General features: G+C 50.3%; 2 protein-coding genes across 3 annotated transcripts in view; one reads left to right on the top strand and one right to left on the bottom strand.

Annotated features, from left to right (window-relative positions):
- The window catches only part of LOC108517541 (vegetative cell wall protein gp1-like), a 38,049-nt gene extending 10,694 nt beyond the window's left edge, over positions 1-27,355 (bottom strand). Inside the window, exon 1 of the mRNA XM_017855528.1 lies at positions 27,293-27,355. The gene's annotated coding sequence lies outside the window, so the exon portion shown is untranslated. The remainder of the gene's footprint in view (positions 1-27,292) is intronic.
- SEC14L2 (SEC14 like lipid binding 2) lies at positions 790-27,762 on the top strand. 2 transcript variants are annotated; one of them, XM_017855601.1, is made up of 12 exons: positions 790-1,093; positions 3,221-3,296; positions 10,455-10,498; positions 11,223-11,282; positions 11,543-11,731; positions 13,292-13,387; positions 13,529-13,589; positions 14,696-14,779; positions 19,793-19,899; positions 19,982-20,121; positions 20,269-20,438; positions 26,240-27,762. In XM_017855601.1, exons 1-12 carry the CDS (start codon positions 1,040-1,042, stop codon positions 26,368-26,370), a joined length of 1,212 nt encoding a protein of 403 aa, XP_017711090.1. In that variant the 5' UTR covers positions 790-1,039; the 3' UTR covers positions 26,371-27,762. The 2 variants fall into 2 exon arrangements, with proteins under 2 accessions (XP_017711090.1, XP_017711089.1); XM_017855600.1 differs by lacking the exon at positions 26,240-27,762 and having other exon boundaries at positions 20,269-21,010.

Here is a 27,762-nt window from a genome sequence, read left to right as displayed (position 1 = left end):
GGTGGGAGGATCACTTGAGGTCAGGAGTTCGAGACCAGCCTGGCCAACACGGTGAAACCCTGTCTCTACTAAAAATACAAAAATTAGCCTGGCATGGTGGCGTGCACCTGTAATCCCAACCTGGGAGGCCGAGGCAGGAGAATAGCTTGAAACCGGAAGGCGGAGGTTGCAGTGCGCCGAGGTCGTGCCACTGCACTCCAGCCTGGGTGACACAGCGAGTTTCCGTTTCAAAAAAACAAAAACAGAACAATCCCTGTGTGCAGGATGCTGTGCAGTCCTGCACTATGGGAGCCTGGTTAGAAGAGCTCATTAGATAGCACCTTTCAGGCCGGGCGCGGTAGCTCAAGCCTGTAATCCCAGCACTTTGGGAGGCCGAGGCGGGCGGATCACGAGGTCAGGAGATCGAGACCATCCCGGCTAACACAGTGAAACCCCGTCTCTACTAAAAAATATTTTTAAAGAAATTAGCCGGGCGAGGTGGCGGGCGCCTGTAGTCCCAGCTACTCGGGAGGCTGAGGCAGGAGAATGGCGTAAACCCGGGAGGTGGAGCTTGCAGTGAGCCGAGATCCGGCCACTGCACTCCAGCCTGGGTGACAGAGCGAGACTCCGTCTCAAAAAAAAAAAAAAAAAAAAAAAGATAGCACCTTTCAATCCCTCCTTGTTCAGAGGCCCAGAGAGCTCAGGTGTCTCGCCCAAGGTCACCCTATGAGCTAAGAGTAAATTTGGAACTAAAGCTGAGACTCCCTGCCCTTCTGATGCCCACTGGCCTCAGTCCCGGTGGGCGCACTTGCCTCCTGCCTGGGTTTCTGACTTCAGGAGGGCGGAGGCGGCCCATGTCAGAGCCTCCCGCGCCCCAGTGCAGCGCTCCCTACCCCGCCCCTCGGGATCCTTTAAGAGGCGGGGCTTGGCTGCCAGCTCCGCGGCCCGGGCAAAAGGCTGGGACTTTACTCCGGGTGGCGGCGAGGACGAGTCTGTGCTCCATCAGCTGCCGCACCCGCCGCCTCCCGCCCCCAAACCACATCCCCGCGGTTGAGCCACGATGAGCGGCAGAGTCGGGGATCTGAGCCCCAAGCAGAAGGAGGCATTGGCCAAGGTGAGCCCTAGCCCTGGCCCGGGCTCCCGCCCCGGGCTGTGGCCCTCGCCCTCCTGCGGCAGCGAGAAGGGACGTGGCTGGTGGGGGCCGAGGGTCCGTGGCGGGCGGCGGCGGGAGCAGAGGCGGCTGCCCCAGCCTGGCCCGCGCCCGCGGATGGCTCCTTCCTCCCTCTGCCACCCTCAAGGTCCCAGGAAGTTTGGCCACCCCCCGCCCAAGCTCCAAGCAGCCGTGGCGGTGCCACCTGGGAAGAAGTGGTTGCTTGTGAGTCCCCGGAGATCGCTGAAAGCACAAAGGCAACATTCATCCTTGGGATTGGCAGCCGGGCCCTGGGGCAGGGGCAGGGGCAGGGGCCCAAGTTTTCTCCCATTTCCGGGAGGCTTTCTTTTTGCAGGGGCAGTGGCACGATGGAAAGGGCTCTGGATAGCTCCTTGGGAGACTTGGATAGCTCCTGCCCCCGGCACCAAGCCGCTGTGCGACCTTGGGCAAAACCCTGCCCTTCTCTTTGCTCCTTGATGCCATGGAATGAGGAGGTTGGACCAGATGATGTTGAAGGGAACACCTCCATGTGTGAATTCCAGGCTTCCCCCATGACGCACTGGGTTGGGGTTAGTTTGAACTGAGACCAGCGGTCCCGTCTTGCATCCCAGACCCCTGCCTGGCTCAGGACTTAAGGTTTATGCTCCTCAGAAGGCAAGATGAGCCTGGCTTTGCCTTGGAGGGGCAAGGAGGGGGCAACAGTTTGAGGGCTGGACCTTCCTCTTCACCAACTAAATCTCTTCTTTGTCACCCCTGGGGAGTGAGCAGGTCGGCTGTTCTCTGGGCAAGAGCCGATTGGGTCTGGCCTCAAGATTTGGAGGCTCCACAGCTGGGGAATTTTCCATGGCTGGGAAAGGTGGGGCAGGGGGCAGATGTCTCCTGCCACTGACAGCATGGGGAGGCACCAGCTCCATGAAGGCTTTGTCCCAGGCTGGGCCTCCCCCATCCCAGGAAGTCTGGACAGGGAGGCTTCAGATTTTACTGCTGACTCGCAGGAGAGGTCAGACAGAGAAGGGATTAGGTGGTGATTAAACTGGAGACTAGGGGCTGGTTAGGGTCCTTAGAGAGGGGTAGCTTCATGCCTGCAGTTTGGAGGAGCAGTTTCCCTGGAGCATTGGGAGCTGCTTTGTAGGGTGGGGTGGTCTGAGTCCCTGGCCGACCTAGGCAAGGGGCAGAGGTGGCCAGTCCTCGTTAGTCTCTTCTAGGACTGCCCTGTAGGTCAGTGGCCAGGGAAAGGTGAATGGCTGGGAGCAGGAGGCTCAGGGAGGGCATATGGGGGCCCGCTCACCTACCAGGGAATGAGAGGTTGGAGGTAGATGTGGCTGTCCCTTGAGGTCAGTGTCCACCTCCTTTGTTTGGCACTGCCTGCATTTTCCCATTTCCTGGCTTCCCCTACTGGAACCATTCCCTCCACCTGAGTTGCCCGCCTCCCTCCCCGATGCCTTTGAAGTCCGTCAAGCCCAGCACAAATGCCAAGTTTTATAGGAAGCCATGTGAGACCACCTCTTTCTTCCCTCTGCTCCCAGCAAACTCCTCACCATTCCATGGGGCAGAAGACCATGGTGGAAAGGGCATGTGCTCTGGACTCAGACAGACCTGGGTTTGCATCCCAGCTCTGCTAATGACTAGCTGTTTGACCTTGAGCATGTTACTTGGCCTCTCTGAGCTTTAATTCCTTCATCTGTAGAATGGGGACAATACTTCTATAGGTTGTGAGTGAGGAGTATATAAGCTACGGTGCCAGGATCAGCGCTGAGTGACGGAATGCTTGGTAAACTGACAGTCTTTACTGTAGTCCGTACCAGAGTGCCTACTATCACGATTAGCTGGGAACACATCTGCCTGCCCCCAGACTGGTGTGTGGGAGCCCTTGTTGTGGGACAGGGGCAGTGTCACACTCCTTTCCCACCTCCTGCCCTGCTACCTGGCACCCCCTGACAAGAGAGTACTCCAGGCAGGATGAGTGCCCAGGTAGTGTCTGCAGAGTTGAACCATGTTAAAGAGGGGTCCAGCAAAGACCTCAGTGGAGAGCCCTGGGCAGAGGGCAGTTAGGGTGGGCCCTACCACTCACCCCGATGCCTCTCCCTACAGTTTCGGGAGAATGTCCAGGATGTGCTGCCGGCCCTGCCAAATCCAGATGACTATTTTCTCCTGCGTTGGCTCCGAGGTGAGGGAAGAGGGGCTGCGGGAGGCTGGGGCAGGGGCTTGTTCTGGGCAATAGAATGGCACCCTCTGAAAACCCTGCCCCTGGCAATTGGGGCATCCGGAGTGTCCAACCTTTAGCGCCACAGGGCCCTTGACAATGACATAAGCTCAACCCTCCTAGTGGATAAAGACACTGAGGCTCAGAGAGGTGAAGTGACTTGCTCCAAGCCACACAGTGAGCGAGTTGCAAGCAGAGAAAAGGGTAGAGTCCAGGTCGGCTGACCCTTGGCCCACAGCCTTTTCCATCTACTCGAGAAATCTGCTCTGTGAGGGAGTTGGGGAAATGGGCTGAAGAAAAAGTGAGAAAGGCCTCAGCCACGTGGGTGGTCGGAGGCAGAGCCGAGTGTAGAACCAGAGTCCTGGCCCCTGCTATGCCCTGGTGTGATGGCAGATCCCTACAGACCACAGTTTAGGCAACTTGAGGGAGGGACAGAGTGCATGGGGAACCTGAGGGGCACAGCCTGACCTAGGGTGACAAAAGTCTCCTCAAACCACCACCAGGCTCTAGAGCCCAGGTCCCGGTTCCAACTCTTCCCTGGCCTGGCTGTGGTGCCTGGTTCAGAGTAAACAGTTCCCTAGGATCCTCTTCTGGAAGAGCAGGACAAAACCTGCCTGCTGCCAGACGTGGCATGACAGAGCTCTGCATGTGGTGCTGAAATGCACACATTTCTACTGGCATGAGGGTCAAATTCAGCCCGGTTCCCCAATCCCTGAGATGTTTCCATTCTTTCCCCTCCTCTCCTCTCCTGTGATTCAGGTCATGTGCCACCCTCCCTGATTCTTCTGACACTTTTTTCCCCCTCTATATAGAAATTTCATTAACAGACATAGAAATAATAAATGAAATTTCACTATGGCCAGGTACGGTGGCTCACGCCTGTAATCCCAGCAGTTTAGGAGGCTAGGCGGGCAGATCACTTGAGGCCAGGACTTTGAGACCAGCCTGGCCGACATGGTGAAACTCTTATCACCACTGAAAAATACAAAAATTAGCTGGGCGTGGTGGCAGGCATCTGTAATCCCAGCTACTCAGGAGGCTGAGATGGGAGGGTCGCTTGAACCCGGGAGGTGGAGGTTGCAGTGAGCTGAGACTATGCCACTGCACTTCAGCCTGGGTGACAGAGCAAGACTCCATCTTAAAAAGTAGGCTGGGCACAGTGGCTCACGCCTGTAATCCTAGCACTTTCAGAGGCCGAGGTGGGCGGATCACGAGGTCAGGAGTTTGAGACCAGCCTGGCCAATATGGTGAAACCCTGTCTCTACTAAAAATACAAAAAAATTAGTGGAGGTGGGCCGGGCACGGTGGATCACGCCTGTAATCCCAGCACTTTGGGAGGCCGAGGCAGGCGAATCACAAAGTCAGGAGATCGAGACCATCCTGGCTAACATGGTGAAACCCTGTCTGTACTAAATATACAAAAATTAGCCAGGCGTAGTGGCGGGCGCCTGTAGTCTCAGCTACTGCGGAGGCTGAGGGAGAAGAATGGCGTGAACCCGGAAGGCGGAGCTTGCAGTGAGCCAAGATCGCGCCACTGCACTCCAGCCTGGGAGACACAGCAAGATTTCGTCTCAAAAAAAAAAAAAAATTAGCAGAGGTGGAGGTTGCAGTGAGCCAAGGTTGCATCACTGCACTCCAGCCCCGGTGACAGAGTGAGACTCTGTCTCACTTTTTTTAAGTAGAACTTGGGTTCTTCACTTGGCCAGGCTGGTCTGCAAAATCCTGCCTCAGAGTGATCACCGTGCCTCGGCCTCTTTCAAAGCGGCTTGCATCACAGGTGGAGCCACTACGCTCCAATCAGAAAATCACTATTCTAGCAGAGCTTAAGTTGTATGGGTGGTTAGAATCATATCCTAAATATATTAAATACAAATTATCGCCACTATTATTTTAATTTTAATACTATTATTTTTTTTTTTTTGAACGGAGTCGTCGCTCTGTCGCCCAGGCTGGAGTGCAGGGGTGGCCGGGATCTCAGCTCACGCAAGCTCTGCCTCGACCGGATTTAAAGCCCATCTCCTCCCCTCAGCTCACCGAGTGGTGGGACCTACAGCACGCCCACACCTACGCCCGGCTAGTTTTTGTTATTTTTTAGTACGAGACGGGGTTTCACCGTGTTAGCCAGGATGGTTCGATCTCCTGACCCTCGTATCCGCCAGCTCGGCCTCCCGAAGTGCTGCGGATTTACAGTGCTTGAGCCACCGCGCCCCGGCCCTTGTATCTATTATTTGCAACAGGGTCTCACTCTTCGCCCAGGCAATGGCATGATCATAGGTCACTGCTGCGCTTGACTCCTGATCTCAAGTGATTATATTTAATATTTATTTATTTATTTTTTATTACTATCTTATTAAGATGGAGTCTTGCTCTGTTGCCCAGGCTGGAGTGCAATGCACGAATCCTCCGCTCACCTGCCACCTCCATCTCACCAGGGTTCAAGGTGAATCTCCTACCTCAGCCTCCTGAGTAGCTGGGATTATAGGCTCCCACCACCACACTGGCTAATTTTTGTATTTTTAGTAGAGACAGGGTTTCACCATGTTGGCCAGGCTGGTCTCGAATTTCTGACCTCAGGTGATCTGCCCACCTCAGCCTCCCAAAGTGCTAGGATTACAGGCGTGAGCCACCGCACTTGGCCGTTATTTTTATTTTTTTATTATTTTTTATTTTTTTTGAAACGGAGTCTCATTCTGCCACCCAGGCTGGACTGCAATGGTGCCATCTCAGCTTACTGTAACCTCCGCCTCCCAGGTTCCAGCGATTCTCCTGCCTCAGTCTCCCAAGTAGCTGGGATTACAGGCACATGCCACCATGCCCAGCTAATTTTTTTTTGTATCTTTAATAGAGACAGGGTTTCACCATGTTGGCCAGCCTGGTCTCGAATTCCTGACCTCATGATACGCCCGCCTTGGCCTATTTTTATTTTTGAAACAGGGTCTTGCTGGCCTCAAACTCATGGGCTCAAGTGATCCTCCCACTCAGCCTCCTGAGTAGCTTGGATTACAGGTACACACCACTGTGACTGGCCCTATTATGTCTTTATGGACACATAAAGACATGCACATGCACACCCTAGGAGTCTGGGGGCAGGTGAATAAATGTATTTTCCTTTTCTTTCCAGAAATTTCATAGAGCTGGCATGCTCCCGAGAGGTTGCCTGTAAACATCTGAGGGCAGATGCATCCAGGAGCCTCTGGAAGTGTCACTTGCCCCTTTCCCCAAAAAAGCTTCCATCCCATCCCCCTACCCCAGTCTACCGCCCAGAGAGGGTGGAGGGGCAGTGTGGGGGCGGCAATGGAATCAGTCCAGGCTGGAGGAAATTTTGGCCCAGCATTTGCTGAAGGGCTGCAGCTAGAAGCAGGTGGGTGGATAGAGTGGGAAGATAGTAGCCTTCTTAAAGGGCCAGTTGCAAAACGATCCAGCAGACTAGGGAGCTGCTGTTCCAGGGAGAAGCATGGTTTCTGAGAGCCACTGAACAACAACAGCTCTCTTACTGAGGCAGGGGCCAGCGAGGGGTCCTGGCAGCTGGTCTGTCGATTCCTGGGGAGCCTCATACTTCAGGCACAACCTACCCCCTCACAGTGGCGGTCATTCAAAGAGTGTTGTCATTCTCATTTGCCAGATGAGAAAACAGGCTCAGATTGGGGAGGGATTTACCTGAAGTTACACAGTTAATGTGAAGCAGAATCAGGGCAGAAACCTAGGGCTCCAGCCTCCAGGCCAGTATCCTTTCCAGGAAGCCACCCCTGCTCCTTAAAGCCAAGCTCAGCCTCTTACAACAGAGGAAGTGTCTCCTCTGCATTTCATTTGTGCCTCACATTTCCCGGGCAGGAGCTCAGGCCTGGTCAGAACCTAATATGAATCTCAATTGGTTTTTTTGTTTGTTTGCTTGTTTTGTCCTTAAAAAAAAAAAACAAAACCCAAAAAATAACAACAAAAAACCAAGGCCTGGCATGGTGGCTCACACCTGTAATCCCAGCACTTTGGGAGGCCAAGGTGGGAGGATCACCTAAGCTCAGGAATTCAAGACTAGCCTGGGCAATATAGCAAGACCTTGCCTCTACTTAAAAAAGAAAAAGAAAAATTAGCTGGGTGTGGTGGTGTGCACCTGTAGTCCCAGCTACTCAGGAAGCTGAGGTGGGAAGTCGCTTAATCCAGTAGTTTGAGACTATAGTGAGCTATAATCGCACAACTGCCTTCCAACCTGGGCGACAGAGCAAGATTCTGTCTCAAAGAAAACAAACAGCCTTTTCTCTTTCTCTCCTTCAATCTGACAGAGACCTTTCAAAAAAGCCACACACCAGCAGAATGTCTGTCCCTAACCTAGGTGTGGGCTTGGGGCTCCTCTTCCTCCCTTTCTCCACTGAGGGCTTCAGTTTTCTGCTGGCTTCCAGGCACGGAGAGCAGGTCCGCAAGTCTCCTCTGCTTCCCCCTGACTGAGGCTGAGCTCTGGGCACCCCAGCAAGAAGGATCAGACAGCAGGATAAAACAAGGATGTGGTGGAGGCCCTGGGAGGGAGTCTGAGTCTCTGCATTTTACAGGTCTAGGGAATGAATGAACCACCACCACCCAGATGGCTGTTCCTGAGCTGGGTTCTTGCAGTGCCCCAAGTCATGCTTTGAGTTGCCCCTGACCAGTTCAGCAGGAGCCTGGAGAAGCCTCAATCAGGCATGGGGAGGCCCCAGGTGTGGTACTGCCAGGAGCAGGTAGCAACTCTGGGCGAGCCCTCACAGAAGATGCTGGATGTTGGGCCTTGGCAGATAAGGGTTAACTGGAGAGCCTCCCCAAGATAAGAGGCTCACAGTTCGCCACCACTCCTATTCCCTAGGAAGATAAGGGTTCTTCTCACAGTAGTAGTGTCCTTCCTATGGAAGATTCTCATTTTCATGGTCCAACTCCCCCATCTTGAGAGGACAGTGCCTTGCATCTTCCAAGTGTTTCTAGCTTATCAGATGATTTGGTCAGAGGTGTACAGGATCTTGTCCAAGGTCAAGCAGAAAAATGAAGAGCTGGGAAGCAAACCCAGAAGATATTCCTCTAAAAGCTGTCCCATGCTATCGTGGCAGCACACGAAGAAGGATGGGATTCAGTTCTGCCAGGATGTGTCTGGCACCTGTGATGGGTGTGGCGTTGGTCAAATCTCTTGAGGGAGCCTATGGGCCCGGGAGAAGGGACTGATTTTCGTAACAACAGAGTCAGGGAATGTGCTTGGCACTCCCAGAGAGCGATGGTTAAGGGACCAGTGACAGTCCAGAGGGCAGCCTGTCTGGCCCAGGTTCCAGGGGTGTCAGCAGATCTAGATGCCAAATCCACAGAGGACATACAACTGGGAGGGACAGTTCATAGGTCAGATGGCAAAACTGATCAGAATCTGGATCTCAAAACTGTTTAAAGGATGGGCTGAAGTTGACTGTAACAAGAGGAAATTTGATAGGAAAGGATCTAAGGTCTCTCTTCTCCACGTATGCAATGGAGGCTTAGCAGTGGCACAGGTGAAAAGGATTTGGGGGGGGGAGTTTCAGTGCCCATAAGCTCCACCTGAGTTAAGGGTGTGCCTGTTGCCAAGAAAGTTCTTAGGCCGGGCACAGTGGCTCATGCAATCCCAGCACTCTGGGAGGCCCAGGCGGGTGAATCACCTGAGGTCAAGAGTTTGAGACCAGCCTGGCCAACGTGGTGAAACCCCATCTCTACTAAAAATACAAAAATCAGCCAGATGTGGTGGCACGTGCCTGTAATCCCAGTTACTAAGGAGGCTGAGGCAGGAGAATCGCTTGAACCTGGGAGGCAGAGGTTGCAGTGAGCTGAGATCGCACCATTGTACTCCAGCCTGGGAGACAAGAGTGAAACTCCGTCTCAAAAAAAATAAAAATAAAATAAAAAAGAAAAGAAAAAGAAAGTTCTTAGACAACACCTGGGGCTCTGTGTGGCTCTTAAGAGCATACTCTGAGGGGGCCCTGGAAAACTGGAAAACATTCAAAGGGAAGTTATTGCATGGACTTGAGACCAAGCTGTGGGGCTTGGTAAAGGCTCCAAGGATGGGCAGCATGATGGTAGGGGAAATGCAGGGTGACAGCACAGAATTTTCCAGTGTTGGAAGTGTTGTCATGTGGCTAAGGAGGCGATCCTAATCTCTGAGTATCTCTGAAATGAATCTCAGCTCAGTATCATGACAGCTGAGTGCAAATTGCAGCTATGATTACCTGGGAGTAAGCGGCCTTGGGGGTCAGTGAGGTCTTTGTGTTCAAGCTGGAGCAGGACAACTTTTGGGGCATCATGCATAAAGAGGTGACCCAGGTGAAACTGAATTCTGAAACTTGTCAGGAGCCCTGGGAGGCAGACCCTTTGTGTGGCTTTAGGGAATGTGTGGGCCCTTTGAGGACAGGACAAGGTTGGGTGGAGGCTCATCAACCCCTCTATCCCACTGGGCTATTCTGCCAGCTCTGCCACAGATTACAGGGGCAGCTATATTCATCTTTGTTTTTTGTTTTTCTTGGGACGGGATCTCGCTCTGTCACCCAGGCTGGAGTATAGTGGTGAGTTCTCAGCTCACTGCAACCTCCGCCTCCCAGGCTCCAGCAATCCTCCTACCTCAGCCTCCCAAGTAGCTGGGACTACAGGCACATGCCACTACCTGTGGCTAATTTTTTTTTTTTTTGGAGAGACGAGGTCTCACTGTATTGCCCAGGCTGGTATGTTCATCTTTGAACCGTGGTGTCAAGGTCTCAGGATTAGATGTGAGACTGTGGAACAGATAAAGTTTGTCTGTGTAAGGGGGAAGGCCAAATGATAAGAGGATCCAGGGTTCATTTTCACTGAGAGGAGGGAAGACCTTTAAGTTGATTTTAACACTGGAGTAAAACTCTTTTGACCCTGAAGTTACAATGGCTGCCCCCAGCTGCCCTGAACTTTGACCTGCTCTCCTCGCAAACCTGGGGCCTCTGGTGCCCCAGAAGCTCTCAGTAAAGCCTCTCATGTTAGCTTCTGCTTGTGGGATGGTCTAAGGGTTAGCTGGAGAGATGACTGAGAGGAACTGGCCCTGTGATGGGAATATGGGAATCTCCCCATCCTTGGACACCCAGTCCTGGTAACCTAACCCTGACCAGAACTGTTTCCCTGTTACAGCGAGAAGCTTCGACCTGCAGAAGTCGGAGGCCATGCTCCGGAAGGTGAGACTCTGAATCCCACTTTTGACTCTGAATCCCACTGTTGCCTCAGTTCCTCCCCATCAGAATCACTCCTTGCGTGGACTTCTTTTGCTGCACCTCCCATCCCGATCACAGCTTTTGGCTTTGACTATCAGCTGACCACTGCTGCCTTATCCCTCTGGGACAAACTGCATTCCCTTCCCTGGCAACACAGGCTTTCATAGCTCTGGGCCAGCCAAGAATGGTAATCTGTTCTGCTAGGACCTCTAACACAGGCAGGGCCTTCTTTTCCATTCCTGCCTAATGCCTTCTGGTGACCACTTACGATCTGGTGGTCCATTCACACTGTCGCTTATTGCTACGTGCCTATTAAACCTCTCCCACCATCCCTGCTTTTTCTTTTCTTTTTTCCTTTTTGGAGACAGAGTCTCGCTCTGTCACCCAGGCTGGAGTACAGCAGTGGCATGATATCGACTCACTGCAGCCTCCGCCTCCTGGGTTCAAGAGATTTCATGCCTCAGCCACCTGAGTAGCTGGGATTACAGGCGTGTGCCACCACGGCTGGCTAATTTTTCTATTTTTAGTAGGGACGGGATTTTGCCATGTTGGCCAGGCTGGTCTCGAACTCCTGGCCTCAAGTGATCCATCCACCGTGGCCTCCCAAAGTGCTAGGATTACAGGTGTGAACCACCATGCCCGGCTGTCCATCCCTCCTTTTAAAAATTTCCCCATTGTGTCTTTGTAGCACATGGAGTTCCGAAAGCAAAAGGACATTGACAACATCATTAGCTGGCAGCCTCCAGAGGTGAGCACAAATTATCCCACCTCATCCCTATGCTAGGCCTTTCAGACCCACAACCTGGGTCCTGGGTCCACTGGATTTGGATCCTTAGAGGAAAGGTCTGACAATGCCCACTGAGCCCTGATGGTCTCCAGAATGGGCATCTGTTGGTACCCAGGGGAGGGATATAGAGAAAGATACTGATGAACCTGGAGTAAGGTCCTGTGGTCCAGGCAAAGTATGGATGCCTGCTGACCAGGCGGCTCCTCTGTGTCTTTGCCCAGGTGATCCAACAGTATCTGTCAGGGGGTATGTGTGGCTATGACATGGATGGCTGCCCAGTCTGGTACGACATAATTGGACCTCTGGATGCCAAGGGTCTGCTGTTCTCAGCCTCCAAACAGGACCTGCTCAGGACCAAGATGCGGGAGTGTGAGCTGCTTCTGCAGGAGTGTGCCCGGCAGACCACGAAGGTGAGTTGACCACAGCACAGGCATTCCAGCAGAAGCTGGGATGTCACGCAGGAATATAAACACAGCTTCAGGGCCAAGGCCCAGAGTTTTTTTTTTTTTTTAGTTTTTAAAACTATTTTAGTAGAGATGGGGTTTCGTCATGTTGGCCAGGCTGGTCTGGAACTCCTGACTTCAAGTGATCCACCCACCTCAGACTCCCAAAGTGCTGGGATTACAGGTGTGAGCCACTGGACCCGGCTGAGGGCCAGGCTTTGGGATTTCCTAGACCAGTGACATTTCCAAGTTTTAGAATATTCCCAAATGTCTATTTTGCCATGTAAGGACTTTAAAACAATGATCATCTATTGTTGCCATCATTAACAACCAAAACTATAAGAATGGCAATAATCTCAGATTAAAAGGAGTCTTTTAGGAGGTTGCAGTGAGCCAAGATCATGCCACTGCACTCTAGCCTGGGTGACAGAGTGAGACTCCACCTCCAAAAAAAAAAAAAATAGTCCTTTACATTGAATAAATTTAGCTTCATAAAAAACTCACTATGTTTTTGTTATTTTTCTCATTTATCTGGGGACCCAGTGAAATCTTATTGTGGACCAACCCATCCTTGAGCAAGTATTTGAGTATCACTGGTGCAGATGATCTCAGATTCTTGCTTCTCTAATTCTGTATTCAAAAAAGATAAGGATAGCTGGGTGTGGTGGCTCATGCTGGTAATCCCAGCACTTTGGGAGGTTGAGGTGGGCAGATTGAGTCCAGGAGTTCAAGACCAGCCTGGATAACATGGCAAGAGCCTGTCTCTACAAAAAAAGTAAAAAAATTAGCTGTGCATAGTGGCACATACCAGCTACTAGGGAGGCTGAGGTAGGATGATCACTTGAACTTGGGAGGTCAAGGCTGCAGTGAGCCGTGATCACACCACTGCACTCCAGCCTGGGCAACAGGGCTAGAACCCTGCGTCAAAAAAGATAAGGATAGCTGATTCCCTTACTGAGAAAAAGGCTGAAGAACAAGCAGGAGCTGCCACTTCCCTCCTGCCCTCCTCTCAGCAGTTGTAAAGATCCAGTGAAATGATGCCATAAAGTCCGGGAACATTCCCACATTCATCTGCAAATGTTCACAGAGAGCCTACTGTGCGCAGAGATCCTGCGGAGCTGGAGATGCAGGAGGCATTAGACATGGATGCACCCGAGGGTTCAGGGTGCACAGAACATCTGTGCTCGGGCGTTTAAGTGGCTCTACAGGTACCGTGCACAGAGCACACAGTGACTCAGGAAGGGGGAGGCCATCAGGCCAAACTGCAGAACCAAAGCCATCTCAGATGTCATCTAGATCCACCCAGTCATGTACTGGATAAGAACACGGAGACCTAAGCAGGAAGAATGACTCGCCTAGGCCACAATTCTGGCCTGGGGTGATTATCTCAATTTGGAAAACTCTAGGTCCGGCCCTAACTAGCTCTGGTTGCTCTATGGGTGCACAGTGCAATCATTTGCCCTGGACTGGAGTGGGCTTCTGAAGTAGGACAGCCTGACAAGACTTCCTGCTCTCTGTTCCCTGCAGTTGGGGAAGAAGGTGGAGACCATCACCATAATTTATGACTGTGAGGGGCTTGGCCTCAAGCATCTCTGGAAGCCTGCTGTGGAGGCCTATGGAGAGGTGAGGGGCAGGGGTGGGGAGGAAGGGGGCAGAGGTAAGGGGAGGACTAGTGGGCCCCTCTGCTAGGCTGTCCTGTGGGATGGGTGAGGCGATGGGGGCAGATTCTGAGCCTGCTGGAATCAAGAGTGATTGTTTCCACAGTTTCTCTGCATGTTTGAGGAAAATTATCCCGAAACACTGAAGCGTCTTTTTGTTGTTAAAGGTAAGTTGGGAATTTCTTGTGATAAAGCCAGATGGAAAAGAGGGGTCAAAAATATGACTGGGGCAGATGGAGGGCCAAACAGTGAGCCAAAAGAGGAGTCTAAGGACATGTTCAGAAGACTGCTGCCCCTGCTAGTGTGCTGGCTCATGCCTGTAACCCTAGCACTTTGGGAGGCCGGGACGGGAGGCTCTCTTGAGCCCAGGAGTTTGAGACCAGCCTGGGTAACATAGCAAGACCTCATCTCTATAAAACAGTCAAGGAAATGAGCTGGGTATGGTGGTGCATGCCTGTAGTTCCAGTTTCTCAAAGCTGAGGCAAGAGCATTGCTTGAGCCCAGGAGTTTTTAAGCCTGCAGTGAGCTATGATTGTGCCACTGCACTCCAGCCTTGGCGACAGAGCAAGTCTCCGTCTCAGAAAAATAAAAATAGGGCTGGGCACAGTGGCTCACTCCTGTAATCCCAGCACTTTGGGAGTCTGAGGTGGGCAGATCACTTGAGGTCAGGAGTTCAAGACCAGCCTGGCCAACAGAGCAAAACCCCATCTCTACTAAAAATATGAAAATTACCCAGGTGTGGTGGCCCACACCTGTAGTCCCAGCTACTCAGGTGGCTGGAGCACAAAAATCACTTGAACCCTGGAGCTGGAGGATGCAGTGAGCCGAGAGCTCACTGAGGCTGAGACAAGGGCATTGCTTGAGCCCAGGAGTTCAAGGCTGCAGTGAGCTAAGATTGTGACACTGCACTCCAGCCTAGGTGACAGAGCAAGACTGTCTCAAAAAAATAAAATAAAAAGAAGACTGCCCTTCACATATGCAGACAACTTTACAGCTCACAGAGCTTTCAGTATTTATGACCTCCTTTGAGCCACCCAGCCTGATGAGATAGGAAGAAACCATTTGATGATATCCACTCTACAGATGGGAAGGCTGGACCTCAAAGATGCCCATGCTGAGCTGCACACCCTGGGCTGCCTACGTGGGCTCCACAGCCCTAGGGAACATGTGGCCCAGCATGGGCTGCTGGGAGGGTAAGAGGTGCTGCAGAGGATGCTGCCAGGGACAGACTGGGCACTACTCCCGGCCTCACATTATCTGGTCTCTGTTCCAGCCCCCAAACTGTTTCCTGTGGCCTATAACCTCATCAAACCCTTCCTGAGTGAGGACACTCGTAAGAAGATCATGGTCCTGGGAGGTAAGTGGTCCAGACTGTTCTCAACTCCAAAGGATGGTCTGTAGCCTAAATCGGGTCCAGCTTTAGGGGTGTGGCCGTAGCCACCATGGCGAAAGCTCCCCCTGCTAGTATGGGAGCAGTGGGACCCAGGAGCAAGCTGGGGCAGAGCTAGTGCCTTCGTCTGTTTTCCTAAGAACTCTTTCTCTCAGACACTCTAGAAGCAAGCACTGGGCCCATTATTGTACATTCAAAGATGAATGAAACTCCAGTTCTTGCCCTCAAGGAACTTACAGTATAACAGGAGACAGAAGACCTTAGAAAGAGAGGCTGGGTGCAGTGGCTCGTAATCCCAACACTGGGAGGCTGAGGTGAAAGGATCACTTGAGGCCAGGAGCTCAAGACCAGCCTGGGCAACAAAGCGAGACCCTGTCTTTACTAAAAAATAAAAAATAGCTGGGCATAGTGGCATGCACTTGTAGTCTTAGCTATTTGGAGGCTTAGGCAGGAGGGTCCCTTGAGCCCAGGAGTTCAAGGTTGCAGTGAGCTATGATTGTGCCACTGCACTCCAGCCTGGGCAACAGAGCAAGACCCTGTTTTTTAAAAAAAGGCCTAGAGAGAGAAAGCTATGATATAAACTAGAAAAGACAGTAGAATAGTCACAGAGAGGGTGCCACAGAGGTTGCAGGAGCAAGGTTGCTTTCAGTTGTGGAAAACTAGGAGCAGCTTCATTTGACAAGCACATAGTATGTGCCAGGCCCGAGCTAGTGCCAAGACTACAAAGATGAATAAGACAGAGTCCTGGCCGGGCACGGTGACTCATGCCTGTAATCCCAGCACTTTGGGAGGCCGAGGCAGGCGGATCGCTTGAGTTCAGGCGTTCGAGACCAGCCTGGCCAACATGGTGAAACCCCGTCTCTGCTAAAAATAGAAAAATTAGCCAGGCGTCGTGGTGGGCACCTGTAATCCCAGCTACTTGGGAGGCTGAGGCAGGAGAATCGCTTGAACCCAGGAGGTGGAGGGTTGCAGTGAGCTGAGATTGCGTCACCGCACTCCAGCCTAGGCAACAGAGACTCCCTCTCAAAAAAAAAAAAAAAAAAAAGGGTCCCTTGAAGGTCTTTTGGCCTCTCTGGGAAGGCAGACACAAACAAATTTGTCAGCATGCTATGGTAAATGTATGGAAGGGGAAACCACAAAGTGCATGGGAGCACTCAGCAGGAGCACTCACTCCCCCTGAGCTAGGCAGGGGGTGATGCCTACCTAAGCTGCATGCTATGGAATAGTAAGAGTCTGCCAGATGGAGCAAGGCAGGAAGCTGCTTGGCAGAAAGAAGAACACTGAACGAAGACCTTACATAGTATGGCAGAGGCAGCTGTTCTAGAATGTAAGGCAGGGTGTGGCAAGGTCTGAGGCTGGAGAGGGAACCAGGAGTCAGGCCCCAGAGAATCCAGGGCACTAGGTTGAGAAGTGGGACATGACTTTACAGGCCACTGGGAATCAGAGGAGTTTTCAGCAGGGGAGTACTACAGATTTTAAACTGAGACACTGTACTAGCAAGATTGCAAAGGGTGCCAGTTTGCACACTGTTGCCAGTCTATGCAAGAGGTATTGCAAGCCTGAATCGGGGCAGTGGCAATAGGGATATAGAGGAGAGGATGGATTTAAGAATTATTTAGGGCCGGGGCCGGGCACAGTGGCTCATGCCTGTAATCCCAGCACTTTGGGAGGCTGAGGCGGGCAGATCACGAGGTCAGGAGATCGAGACCATCCTGGCTAACGTGGTGAAACCACGTCTCTACTAAAAATACAAAAAAAAATAGCCAGGCGTGGTGGCGGGCGCTTGTAGTCCCAGCTACTTGGGAGGCTGAGGCAGGAGAATGGCATGAACCTGGGAGGTGGAGCTTGCAGTGAGCGGAGATCATGCCACTGCACTCCAGCCTGGGCGACAGAGTGAGACTGAATTAAAAAAATAAAATAAAATAATAATTATTTAGGGCCGGGCACAATGGCTTAGGCCCATAATCCCAAACACTTTGTAAGTGTTTGGTGCCACTGCACTCCAACCTGGGCAACAGAGGGAAACCCTGTCTCAAAAAAAAAACAACTACTTATTCAGGAAGTAAAACAGCAGAACTCAATTGACTACATGTAAGAAGTAAGGGAGAAAGAAATCTAGAATGAGCTCCTAGTGTCTGGCAGAGGTGACCGAGAGATGGTGATGATTAGTTCAACTGGGGAAAACAAAAAAGCTTGAAGTTGAGCCCGAGGAGTCTTGAGATATAAAAATGCTGGGAATACCTGAGTTTGAAGCTTAGGAGAAAACTCTGGTCTGGAGATTTGGGAGTTATCAAATAACAGCAGCAGCTAAAACCTTGTCAGTACGTAAGAGTGCCTACAGAGGAACAGAGGTGGAACCCTGAGCAATATCCAAGCTCAAGAGCAGGCAGAGAAAGAGGAACCCACCAGGAAGACTGAGAAGAAGTGATTAATGAGGTTGGCAGAGAAGCAAGTCAACAGGGAATGGATATGCAGGGAAGCAGGGTTAACATCAGGACACAAGGCAAAGTGTGACCCAAAACCCAGCAAAGAGGACACACGGGCATCAAGCCAGCCAGGGACAGGCAGGAGTTCAGTTTTGCTGAAGTGGAGTGGAGGGAGAAAAGGCTAGAGAGGTAGATTGGGCATCTAGGTGTGGTGGCTCACACCTGTAATCCCAGCTACTCGGGAGGCTGAGGCAGGAGGACCATTTTGAGCACAAGGGTTTGAGACCAGCCTGGGAAACATAGTGAGACTCCATTTCAAAAACAAAACAAAAAGGTATATTGGGACTGGCTCATGAAAGGGTGAATGCCACCTATGGCATTGAACTTGGAGGGTAGGTAAGAGAGATACGGAAGGCTTCACAATGTTCATCTTTTGGTGACACATCAGAAGTGGAGATTTTCCAAATGTGTGCTAGTGAGGCCCGGGGAGTGAAGTGAACTCATCAGGGAAGTGTAGGACTTCTGAGTTCCAGACTTAGCTCTGGCAGCAACAAGCTCAAGTTCTGTTTTTTTTTTTCTATTTTTTTTTTTTTTTAGGTCCCCACAAAAGCATTCTTCTTTCTTTTTTGAGGGAGTCTTGCTCTGTTGCTCAGGCTGGAGTGCAGAGGTGTGATCACAGGTCACTGCAGCCTCAACTTCCTGGGCTCAAATGATCGTCCCATCTCAGTCTCCTGAGCAGCTGGGACTATAGCCAGCACACCCACCTAAATTTTTATTTTTGGTAGAGATGGGATCTCACTATGTTGCCCAGGTTGATCTTGAACTCCTGGGATAAAGCAATCCTCCTGCCTCGGCCTCCCAAAGCACTGGAATTACAGGCATGAGCCACTACGCCCAGCCAGCTCTCTGCTTTTTGTTGCCTCAGTTATTCTCTCTGTAAGATGGGAAGAATCCTCCTGGCCTTATCCCAACTCTCCAGCTGGACTCGGGGAAGAACTATAAAAGCTGAGCAAGAGGTTTTTATCATTTTTGTTTTTTCTGCTGCTGCCACCCACCATGGGCATGAGACGGTTTGGTTTCCTGGCAGCAGAGCTGTGTAGGAGGTTCAGTCTGTTCCCTACCCACACCTAAAACTCTTTCAACCAAACCTGCCTCAGGCTGGGAAGGTACAGGATCTTCAACAGAGGGGGAAATTCACTCGGGCTGGTCACTGGAGCTTAGCAGTGCAGATTAAATCACCTCAAGACCACAGACACTGTGTTCTCAGGAGTTGCATGGTCTTTGTTCCCTAAAAATCTGAGGGCTGGCAGACTCTGGACAGTTTCTGTGGGTTTCCAGCCAGCATGACACTGGCTTGTACCCCAGGGCCTGGAGCTGCTGCCTCTATATGCTCTATACGGTAGACATGGGCAGGATTTAGTATCAAAATATTGTACCTGGCTTGTATTTATGAATTTGGATTGGTGGAGAAGTGCTTCTCAGCACTGGCTGTGCTAGAGTCAAACTCTCCTAGACAGGAAAGAGCTTGGGTATTTAAAAAAAAAAAAAAAAAAGCCAAATTACTGGTGGCTCAACAGCTGAAAACAATAGGAGCAGAAGCGAAATGGTGGCTGGGGTAAAGCCAAGGAATCCATTTAAGGGGTGACTCTACAGAAATGCACTTATTTATTAAGTCACGACTCAGCTGTAGGGGAAGGTGGGGGAAAGACACACAGATCTGCCCTCACAATGTTCAGTCTAATCAGGACAGGGTATGTGCATTCAGGCCTTCCTGCCCGCCACACGGGCTGTTCCCTCTGCATGGAATGTCCTTCTCCCCTTTCTTTGATCCCCCTCTGCTGTACTTCCATATATCACCTCCCTGGGGTAATAACTTACTCTTACATGTATAAGGCACTTTATGGTTTAAAAAGCCCTCTCGGCCAGGCGCAGTGGCTCATGCCTGTAATTCCAGTACTTTGGGAGGCCCTTGTGGGTGGATCATCTGAGGTCAGCGGTTTGAGACCAGCCTGGCCAACATGGTGAAACCCCGTTTCTACTAAAGATAGAAAAAATGAGCCGGGTGTGGTGGCGGGTGCCTGTAGTCCTAGCTACTCAGGAGGCTGAGGCAGAAGAATCACTTGAACCCGGGAGGCGGAGGTTGCAGAGGTTGCAGTGAGCCAGGATTGCGCTACTGCATTCCAGCCTAAGGAAACAGGTGAGACTCTGTCTCAAAAAAAAAAAAAAAAAAAAAAGCCTTCTCAAGTACTTAGTTCATTTCACTTCCACCATAACCAGGCAGGGCAAGAATAGGGTCACTTAGCTGTTCAAACACAATGAGAACAGGAACCAGGATCTCGATTTCTGGTCTGGGGCAGAGCCATCCTCTGGCTCCTACTGAACCCCCTGCAGTACTATGCATGCACTGTGTGCTCCTAATGCGGAATTTGAGGCGGGGTGTTGGGGGTGCGATAAATGGGTTTTTTCTGCCTCTTCAGTGTACATCACTAGGGTTATGGTGAAATCTTACCTAGTGTTGAGATACATCTCTATCCTTCCTTCCCTCTCCTGCCAGCAAATTGGAAGGAGGTTTTACTGAAACATATCAGCCCTGACCAGGTGCCTGTGGAGTATGGGGGCACCATGACTGACCCTGATGGAAACCCCAAGTGCAAATCCAAGGTATGAGCCACCAGAGGCTGGAGGTGAACAGGGATGCCTGGCTCAAATGCATATTCCAGTTCACTCCATGCCATGCTTCTAGATCAACTATGGGGGTGACATCCCCAAGAAGTATTATGTGAGAGACCAGGTGAAACAGCAGTATGAACACAGCGTGCAGATTTCCCGTGGCTCCTCCCACCAAGTGGAGTATGAGATCCTCTTCCCTGGCTGTGTCCTCAGGTAGGGGCCTGGGCCCTTCCAGGAGACCCGAGCTTTCATCTATAGGTCCTGATAGGTGGGCTGGGATAGGACGAGCTCTGGTGCCAGGACCCCGGAGAGGGCACACACAGACAGAATTATGTTATAAACTGGTGATGTCCCCTGCAGATGGCAGTTTATGTCAGATGGAGCGGATGTTGGTTTTGGGATCTTCCTGAAGACCAAGATGGGGGAGAGGCAGCGGGCAGGAGAGATGACAGAGGTGCTGCCCAACCAGAGGTACAACTCCCACCTGGTCCCTGAAGATGGGACCCTCACCTGCAGTGATCCTGGCATCTGTAAGTATCTCTTACTTGGCAATGCCTTGACGCCCCATGTCCAGCTTTCTGCCTGTGAGGTTCTTCTTCCTCCATGGATTTTTGGCTCTCAGAGTGTTAGAACTAGAAGTGGAATGCCATCAGTTCAACCCTCTCCTTGCTAGATGAAGAAATCTAGGCTTGGAGACTTGTTTATGGTGACCCAGCTGGTAAACAGCAGGGTGGGACTTTGATCTCATACTCTCAGTTATGGGTGAGTCACAGTCCTAGGCGATCACAGGGGTTCAACACGTCTGCTTTCTGGTCCAGGTCTAACTGGGTCTGTGACTGGCCAGATATTTCTTGGGGATGCTCCTTCCCAGAGGTCACAGAGGCAGAACTGGCTGGGTGGGCATGGGATCACAAGGTAAGCAGACTGCTCAAAAGTCCAGCCTTCACCCGAGTTTCACTCCTCTTCCGGCTGACCAAAGAACAGACACAGACAATGAGCAGACAATTTACACAAGAATATAGGAATGAGAAACAGACATCAGAAAAGGTGCTTAATCTCTCTTAACTCTGTAATACCGTTAAAATTCCCCTTGACTCAGCAATTCTACTTGTGAAAATTTATCCTACAGAAATACACAAATACACAAAGATATAGGAACAAGGATATTCCCAGCAGCCTGGGAAACTGGCAGTAAACAATATGACCATAATAAGGTCTGTTAAGTAAATTACAATCCATCCGTACAATGTTAAAGAGAATAAACTGACATGTAAAGTATCTGAGACATAGTAAACAACTAAGCATGAAACACAGCATGTATGGTATGTACTCACTTTGGTTAAGGAAGTGTGTACACACAAAATAATTCTGGGGAAATTTATTCTAACTCTAACAGTGGTTATCTCTAGGGTGATAGGATGTTTATGGAGGGCTTTCATTTTTACAGTATTTCTGCAAATATATTTTATGATGACTATGTATTAACATTACATTTATAAGCAGAAAAACCATACCTACACCCCCCTCAACACCCACAATCAAATCTCCAGTTTCTTTTTGTCAGAGCCAATGGAAATCAATGAGAGCAAAGGCTTTATCATCAGAGCTGAGCTGGACTTGACTAAAGGCTAGCTCCATGGCCTTAGGCAAGTAACAAAACCTAAGCTTCGGTTTCCTGACTGCTACACTGGGGGTATCTCACAGGGATACCTGATGATTCAATGTGATAAGTTCTGTGAGGCACTTAGCATAATGCCTGGCATAAAGCAAGCACTCAATGCACTGTAGTCACCACTATTATTGTTGGGACGAGGCCTGTGGGAGAAGGGCCATCCTGGAGACAATGCCAGGAGATGGGAGAAGCCCTGTGCCCCATTTCTATGGCAGTACCAGCACTACCAGGAGATCTGAACTAGCCTCACAGATGTCTCAGCTGCTCTGCTTGTCCACACTGTCACCCAACCTGAGATTTTGCCTCCTTCCTCACATCCCAGGCATCCTTCATCTCCACCGCCCCCTCCTCACAGATGCTCTGTGGTACCATATAGCTCCCGGGGGAGGGGAAATATTCTTATCAGTGAGCAGCCAGGTCCTGGGGAAGAAGGCATATACTGTGTGCTTCAGCAAGAACAAGGTTTAGCACCAGCCCAGACAATGTCACCCACAGAGGAGAAAGCACTTAATACATACAAGCTTGAATTTTTTTGTCTGTTTCTTTGTTTTTAGTAGAGATTAGGTATCACTGTGTTGCCCAGGCTGGTCTCGAACTCCTGGGCTCCCAAAGTGCTGAGATTACCAGCATGAGCCACCATGCCCAGCCTTGAATTCTTTTTTTAATGGATGGGAAGCTGGGACATAGAGAAGGGATGTTATCTCTCCCATAAAGTAGCTTGCGTAGACATCAAGACAGAAGACACAGAGAATCCTAGAGTCCTGATCCAGAACCTCTTGGCCATTGACTGTCCTGGATGTGACAGAGAGTGTGGAATCCCAGACCAGGGAAGTAATTGACACAAGGTCACAGAGCCAGTAGGAGAGCCCCAAACCATTTTCCAGCATCTGCCCATTACCCCTGTATCTTCTCTTTAGTGTCTGAAGGACACTGCCCAAGAAGGGAACATGAAACTTTTAACAATCAGGTTGGGCTTGCAAACCCCCAAATTTATTTTAGCTCCTTCTGGATTTATTCCCAACCAGAACTTTTACCTGCCTGCAGGGCCTTGTTGGATCTGCTCCTTGCCCATTCCCAAGGGGAGCAGAGGCAGGCCACAGGATCCGTTCCCCCTTCCCAGGTATAAAGACAATGAAGTGGGAATCAGCTGTTACCCGGTGCCACAGCTAAGGTTAGATGTGAGCCCAGAGAGAACCCAGTATTAGCTTGCAAGTTCATCTGCAGGAGGGCAATGCCCTTGGAGAACCAGGAGACCCGTGGAAAGCAGAACAGTCATCCAGTGGAGAAATTAAAACTGTGCCAGCCTCCAATGGCAAGAGCACATTAACCTTCCCCAGGCTTCTCTGGTCCTTATCCCAGTGCACTAAATTACCGAGGAGGAGAACCAAATTTTGAATTGATTTCACTTTTGTTTTCTCACCTAATATTTACCAAGGGCCTAATGAGTATAGAATACTCAACTAGGAATAAAAAGATTCCCAAAGAAAGATCTGGACTTCATCCACTAGAAGTGCACAATGTGGTCAGAAGACTGGAAACAATGTAGAAAGGGTCAGTAGTGCTGTGGTGAAAACAGCCCAGCCAGGCACCAGGAGGCCTGGTTTCTGAGTCCAGCTTTGCCAATAACTCTCCCAGTGTTTTCAGCAAGTGTCTCTATTAGGTTTGGTTTTCCTTCTCCTTAAAATGACAGAAGTGATGGCCGGGCATGGTGGCTCATGCCTGTAATGCCAGCATTTTAGGAGGTCAAGGCAGGTGGATCGAGGCCAGGAGTTCGAGACCAGTCTGGCCAACATGGCAAAACCCCGTCTCTACTAAAAAATACAAAAATAAGCTGAGTGTGGTGGCACATGCTGGTGATCCCAGTTATTTGGCGTAAGAATTGCTTGAACCCGGGAGGCGGAGGCTGCAGTGAGCCAAGACTGCACCACTGCACTCCAATCTGGGTGACAGAGAGAGACTCTGTTTCAAAACAACAACAACAACAACAAAAAGAGAGGAGTAGACCAGAGCAGATTTTAATCTGGGGTCCTCCAGAGCAGTGGTTCTAAATCCTAAAGACCAAACACTTCCTCTTTATAGCAAATAGTGTCTAAAATGTCCCCTTTACTATTCTGAAGTGAAATTCAAAATACAGAAATTCTGAATATTATATCCTGATAATATGACCCACCCTACCTAAACACATAATTTAAAAATCAATATAACCTCCTATGGTAATAGAAAAGAGATATAAAAGGGAACTAATTTAGAATATATATTTTTTCAATACATAAATGAGAGGGTAAGGTTGTACCTTTCTCACTGGGAACCATGGCCCCAGAGGGTCTACGATGGGCTCCAGGAAATCTAAACTTTTTTTATTTTTTTTCAAGACAGAGTTTTACTCTGGTTGCCCAGGCTGGAGTGTAATGGCTCGATCTTGGCTCACCACAACCTCTGCCTCCCGGGCTCAAGCAATTCTCCTGCCTCAGCCTCCCAAGTAACTGGGATTACAGGCATGGGCCACCATATGCCTGGCTAATTTTGTATTTTTAGTAGAGACGGGGTTTCTCCATGTTGGTTAGGCTGGTCTTGAACTCCCGACCTCAGGTGATCCACCCGCCTCAGCCTCCCAAAGTGTTGGGCTTGCAGGCGTGAGCCCGGCCAAATTGTGTGCTTTCATCAGATTCTCAAGGGGATCAGTTACCCAACTAAAGTTAAGGAGCCTTATCCTGGAGGGTGTCTGGGGGCTCTGTAAGTCTATGATTAGTGTTAAAATGAACCATGCAGACTCTGGAGCTGCAGTGACTCCACTTCCCTCGGGCCTGTGGCTCTCTGATCAACCCGTTTCTTGTTTCTGAGGCCAAGTATCTTGCTAGGCAGGGCCATTATCCACCTAGTACTTGGTCCAACCAATGCAAAGGACCTCTCCTCCAGCATGGTTGATTCTGGTTGCTAAGGCTCTATCATCGAGGGCAGAGATGAAGCTTCACTCTTGCCAGAGGGACTATTGGCCCTGAAAGACCTCTAGTACAGGGGAAAAATAGATGACTAACACCTTACACCATGAGGAAAGAGTGGTTGGTGTGTCTACCCTTTGTCTAAACTATGCATTTTGTCCAGGGTCAGGAAAAGGTTAAGTCTTAGGATTAAATACAGAGTATTTTTTTTCTTGCTGGGATCAGTGAGAGAAGACCAGGGTAGGGATGGGGCAGAGCTACTGTTTTTGTTTTCACATTCAGTTCTCCTGAAGGGGTGTTTGACTGAAATGGAACAACTTCTCAAAGGAACAGGGTTAGATTAAAAGCAGCCTGTTCCTCTGCCAAAGTGTGGAAGCTTTCTCTGCCAAGTGCATGCCCATTTTCTCTTTCCAGAGGAAACCACTGCTAATGTCTATTATCCTATCAAATATCTTCCATCTAGAAGCATTACGTTTCCATAATAAACAGGGCATACAGTGCTCGCTTCGTCAGCACATACACCAAAATTGAAACAATACAGAGATTAGTATGGCCACTGCGTGAGGATGACAATCAGATTATCTTAAATACACAGAAAACAGGACATATAAACACACATATATTCACAGGAATTGTCTGTCATTCACTGTATGTATGAAGGAATTCTGAAACTGTCAAACTCATCACAGGATTTGAGGAAACTTTCCCATTAGGACAAGCACCAAAGTGGTATCATCAGAGAATCTGGGAGTCTAAACAGACCAAGCAGTAAAGCCAAAAATATTTTTACGTATGTATTTACAAAAATGTTACAAACTGCTTACATACTGTTCTGCAACTTGCTTTTTTGACCTCAGGACACATTGTGGACAGTTTCCTGTCACTTCTATGGAGCTAACCTCTTTTTAAAAAAAAATCAGTATTCTGTCATATGGATTACAATATAAAATTGTTGAAGCAATTCTCCTTTGATGAACTTTTGAGTTTTCCCAGTCTCTTATTAATACAAATAAGGATGCAACGAGCATCTTTGTCCATTTATCTTTTTGCAGGATAAATTCCTGGTTCAGAAAGTTTGCACATTTTACCTTTTGTCAAAAATTGAACAGGGCCAGGTTTTCCAGGGTCCAAGTCAGGCAGAACACATTGCTGCCACAAAGGCAGCAATGTGGACCAGACGGAAACTCCAGTTCTGTCATTTCCTCACTGTGTGGCACAAGAGTCACACCATCTCCTTTTTATCAGATATAAAACAGGACTACTGCTGAACTCATAGAGTTGGGGGGAAGAGTGAGATAACATATAGATTACCAACCCAGTGCTGCGACACACAGCTATTACTGTTATTATTACAACTGCTACTGCTGCTGCTAATTCTCCTCCCACCTTTCAAAGTCCAGTTCAAGCTCTAACTCCTCTAAAAAGCATTTCACATGATTTCAGTCTACCAGGCCCTCTTCTTCCAAGCTGGTACAGACGAGATGGTCTCTGTCACTCATCTGGCACTTGGCATGTTCTGCCTATTTTTCTCTCTCCATGACTGTCATGTCAACGCAGCTAAATTAAGATTCAGAAGGTCAAGGATCATTGCCTAGGCTATCTTCATCCCCATGACCTGCCACACTGCCTTGCTCAGTCAATAAACATCAACAAAAATCGCTGTCCCCAAGCCCTTTGTCAGAACTGCCTGAATGTCTGTCTGGTTTCTGCCTCCCCTCAGATGTCCTGCGATTTGACAACACCTACAGCTTCATTCATGCCAAGAAGGTCAATTTCACCGTGGAGGTCCTGCTTCCAGACAAAGCCTCAGAAGAGAAGATGAAACAGCTGGGGGCAGGCACCCCAAAATAACACCTTCTTCTGCAGCAGGCCTGGCCCCCTCAGTGTCTCCCTGTCAATTTCTACCCCTTGTAGCAGTCATTTTCGCACAACCCTAAAGCCTAAAGAAACTGGGCTGGAGGACAGACCTCAGGAGCTTTCATTTCAGTTAGGCAGAGGAAGAGTGACTGGAGTGGGTCTCCTTGTCTCTCAAATACCTAAGGAGTCCCCAGGGGCTGGCCATTGTGATAGGATCTGTCTGTCCTGTAAAGTGTGCCAGCTTCACCTGCCCAGGGACAGCGAAGCTAAGGGGCGGGGGGTAACACAGGGTGGCAGCAGGGAAAAAAATTAGAAAAGGGGGAAAGATGGGGACGTAACACTTCAGGGAAGTCAGCTGCCGGGGAGAAACTTGCTCCTAAATGAACACCTAAGTTGAGATCGCAATGAGAAGTAGCAGGGTAGCTGGTTGTTAGAGTTACGGTGGGGATCAGAAGCTCTTCCAAACTTTTTAGCACTGAGGCTTGGGTGACTTTTGGCTTTTCCCAGGTCTCAGGAGGTGGCCTGAGTCAGCACAGATCTTCCCACTTACGGCTAGACAGGCTGGCCTCTCCCTCACTTTGAGACTTTAGCAACTCCTGGGCCACACAGCCTGCCTCTTTGCTTACTAATGATTGTCAGTGACTCAGAGCTTCCTGGGACTTCGGGTACCCACCCGCTGTTCTCCATGCAAACAAAGCACAAGGGAACTGACCCCCAGGGATCACAGCTGTAGGGAGGGCCAGGGAGGTTAGGGGTGGGAGTGAATGCTAAAAGCAGATCTTCCAGTGCCCTTTTCAGTGCTACCGGCCTCTCACCAAGCAGTCCTCCATGTGAGCAACCCCGAGACAAAAATGCTAAGTGGGATCAAAAGAGCAGCACTCGGAGAGGGTGCCCACCAACCCGCTTCCTGACTGACCTGAGCAAGGTCTTTAGCAGTCCCACCTCTGTGGAGGCATACCACGCGTGCAGGGAGTTCAGATGCCGGTCGGCGTAGCCAGGCCTGGAGGCCTCCCAGGCAGGAGGCCGCCCATAGGCGGGGCCAGCGTCTCGCAGACCAGGGGCTGGGGGCGGCCACAGACGGCCTCGAAACCACAGCCTTTACCCCAATCCCACGAGCCCCGCCAACGAACCACACGTGCCGCGCTGCACAGAACATGGGAAGGCGGCCCCAGATCTGGCGGGAACGCCTTTCCCTCAGAGCCAGGCCCCGGCCCCGCCTGGGAAGCTCATTTTGCGAAGCTGAGGGAGCTCCCGGCAAAGGCCCGGCTAGCGCGCACCAGAAGGGGCCGAGGCTGCACGGGCCTCTGCCAGACCGCTCAGGACATCCCGGCCTGGGTTTACAACGCTGTTAGGAAAATTAACCAGTGAATAAAACAACGTTCAGTG

This window comes from Rhinopithecus bieti, unplaced genomic scaffold (assembly GCF_001698545.2).
Source record: "Rhinopithecus bieti isolate Rb0 unplaced genomic scaffold, ASM169854v2 scaffold_36959, whole genome shotgun sequence".
In the NCBI taxonomy this organism is placed as follows: domain Eukaryota; kingdom Metazoa; phylum Chordata; class Mammalia; order Primates; family Cercopithecidae; genus Rhinopithecus; species Rhinopithecus bieti.
The sequence above is the reverse complement of the archived record's forward strand: the minus strand, read 5'-3'. Positions and strand labels throughout refer to the sequence as shown.